Source organism: Neolamprologus brichardi, chromosome 15 (assembly GCF_056152115.1).
Source record: "Neolamprologus brichardi isolate AB-2024 chromosome 15, ASM5615211v1, whole genome shotgun sequence".
NCBI lineage: Eukaryota > Metazoa > Chordata > Actinopteri > Cichliformes > Cichlidae > Neolamprologus > Neolamprologus brichardi.
Window position 1 is genome coordinate 13,549,187 of NC_142118.1, and position 2,622 is coordinate 13,551,808.

Here is a 2,622-nt window from a genome sequence, read left to right on the forward strand (position 1 = left end):
CAGTTGTTTATAGCAGAAAACCACCCCACCCTAAGCCTGGTTCCGGTCTCTTCCTGTTAAAAGAGAGTTCTTCTTTTCCACTGTTGCCAAGTGTTTCCTCTTAGGGGATTGTGTGATTATTGGGATTTTCCCTCAAATATTGTAAGGTTTTTGTTGGCTCCAAATTTTAGTGGATTGCATGTTTGTTTGGTAAATGAAAGGTGGCAATATAAATTCAAGTGAACCAAAATGGAAATTTGCTGACACCAGTGTACAACTTCAACAGTTCCATTAGTGAAAATGTCTTAACATTTAAATGCTAATTTTTTTTATTTTTTTTTTAGATGTAAAGTAAAATAAGTGTTCTGGATTCATAGCACCATCCAACATGCAGGAAAGTGTAAGAAAAATCTTTATAGTATAAAATATGTTTATTTACAATATAAGGTAAGCTGACAGTTTTTATGTCATAATGAAAGGACTTTAAAAGTTATGCACACATATATTCTGCTCTCCTCCAATTAGCATACAGTAGTTCATGAACTGCAGCAAATGTATGACATGCTTAATTATAGAAGGACAAAACTTTGAGCGGATGACAAAAATGGTTGGAACCCTAAATGAGAAGCCAGCACCACATGAAACCTAAAAACCGCAGGTTTCTTTTGAGGTCTAGAAGAGCGGCGCAGACTGTCTGGGGTCGTCTGGTAAAACGCTGATGGAGTCCTCCGCCTTTCCACACAGCATGCAGAGCATAGTGTACTCCTGGACAACACAGAACAAGACCCGTAAAGTAACAAATCCACAGTGTGAATCTCGACCGGTTTGGTGACGACAGCGCTACTTGCCTGATATTCATCGACAACAGAGAATGTGTATTCGTGCCTGGCGATGACGTGGTCACAGTTTTTACAAACATCTGGAAAGACAAACAGATGACGGCATTACTTTTAAACTTGCTTCTGGATGGGTTTTCTCACAGTCTGGAAGTAAAATAAAACAACAGCAAAAAAAATACATATTTACCATAAACTACTGTGTGTGACCATTTTGATTTAATAATAATAACAACACTATCTAGGAGGAAAAGAAAGGAGGAAAGAAACTTGTTGCATCCTATTACAGTGCCCCGCTCTGATTCGGTGAGCTCTTTAGAACGACCCATTCTCTCTCAAATGTTTGTAAAGGCAGACTGCAAGGCTACGTGATTGATTTTACACATCTAAATTAAAATACTTAACATACTTTTGAATTATAAATTAAGATTAAAACTAAATTACCCTTGTGCGTACAAATACTAAAGCATGATGGATAATGAAGTCACTATATGTGAAAGTCCCAAAAAAGTTGATTCTGTTCATCTGGACGTCATGTTTTCGGTGGGAGAAACGTTTCATCACTCATCCAAGTGACTTCTTTAGTCTCACCTGACTGCACGTTTCTTTTGAAAAAATGCAAGTAATCTCTTTTAGCCAAACATTCAGGCTTCAGACTGCCATATCCATAATATGGTCACCTCAGACATCCCCAATCAGAAGAAGCTTGGCCTAAAAAGGGAGAGTCTGTTTTGTGTCATCCACTCATTTCATGCAGTGGATGAGGGCGCACCCAGGCCCAGCTTAAGATGAATGTGAATGAAATCAAAGCTACTCTAGTAGATTGCATAAATACAGTTACAGAGCTGTACATGAGAGTAAGGGGTCGTCTTTAAAGACTTTCCACAAGCTTTTGGAATTTGGCTGTTATCCATCTACAAGAGCAGTTATGTATCGTCCAGAGGTTATGGGATTTTCCATGGAACCACTACGTGGAAAGGGAAATAAAAAATTGCAAGGACAGTTTTCTATAAGATGTCAGTGCAGCCATACAGGTCCTTCTCCAAACCTAACAGACTTCCTGGGAGTAAATAACAGTAGGTGGGGTGTGGGCCACATACTACCGCCCCATTGAAGTGCATTTTTATCTGGTGGCACTGCTATTATTTTCAGGTTTTCTCTTCTAGTTGGAGCACTGTTGGGAGAGACTAACGGTCATATGTGACGATCTCTTCTCCATCATCGTCCTCGGTGGCCTTGTTGCTGATCATCACGAAGTCCCTGTGATGGCAGTTGGCACAGCCCAGGTAGTTCATCAAGTAGGAGCCGTTCTCCAGACAAGTGTTACCCTGTGCGGGGAATAAAGCATTGCAAACATATTTTGGCTCCTTAACGTGATTCTTAAGTATTTTATCAGAGCATCACTGTTTGTTTTGGATTGTTTACCAAACGGAAGTGAGATAAACGTCACTCATAGCTAAGTGTAGCGTTAGCTGGACGGGGTACTTTAAGTTTAGTCACTCGGTATCATCAACTTACCCGGTCCGGATACTCTTTCTGCACACAGCCGTTGCACATTTTAACCAAATAAAATTTTAACTAATTAAAATAATTATAATTATTAAAGGGGAAAAAACGCCACACATACAGTAACACCCAGCTAACAAATATGCAGAAAAACCGCCTCTTCCGCACGGGACGGCGGTCTCTGTAGCCCAACCAGAGCTGTAAAACATCCTGAACGGCGGACATTGCTCGAAATCCTTCTACTTGCCCCATCTTACCTTTTGTAGATCTACGACATCTCCTTTCCTCTCGCAAACTTCCG

At 40.2% G+C, this 2,622-nt stretch overlaps 1 protein-coding gene across 1 annotated transcript; it reads right to left on the reverse strand.

Annotated features, from left to right (window-relative positions):
* Positions 1-391: 391 nt before the first annotated feature.
* churc1 (churchill domain containing 1) lies at positions 392-2,515 on the reverse strand. The gene is made up of 4 exons (XM_006792549.3): positions 2,334-2,515; positions 2,008-2,143; positions 828-898; positions 392-744 (listed from the first exon to the last, which is right to left on the reverse strand). Exons 1-4 carry the CDS (start codon positions 2,370-2,372, stop codon positions 652-654), a joined length of 339 nt encoding a protein of 112 aa, XP_006792612.1. The 5' UTR covers positions 2,373-2,515; the 3' UTR covers positions 392-651.
* Between the last annotated feature and the right edge of the window lie 107 nt (positions 2,516-2,622).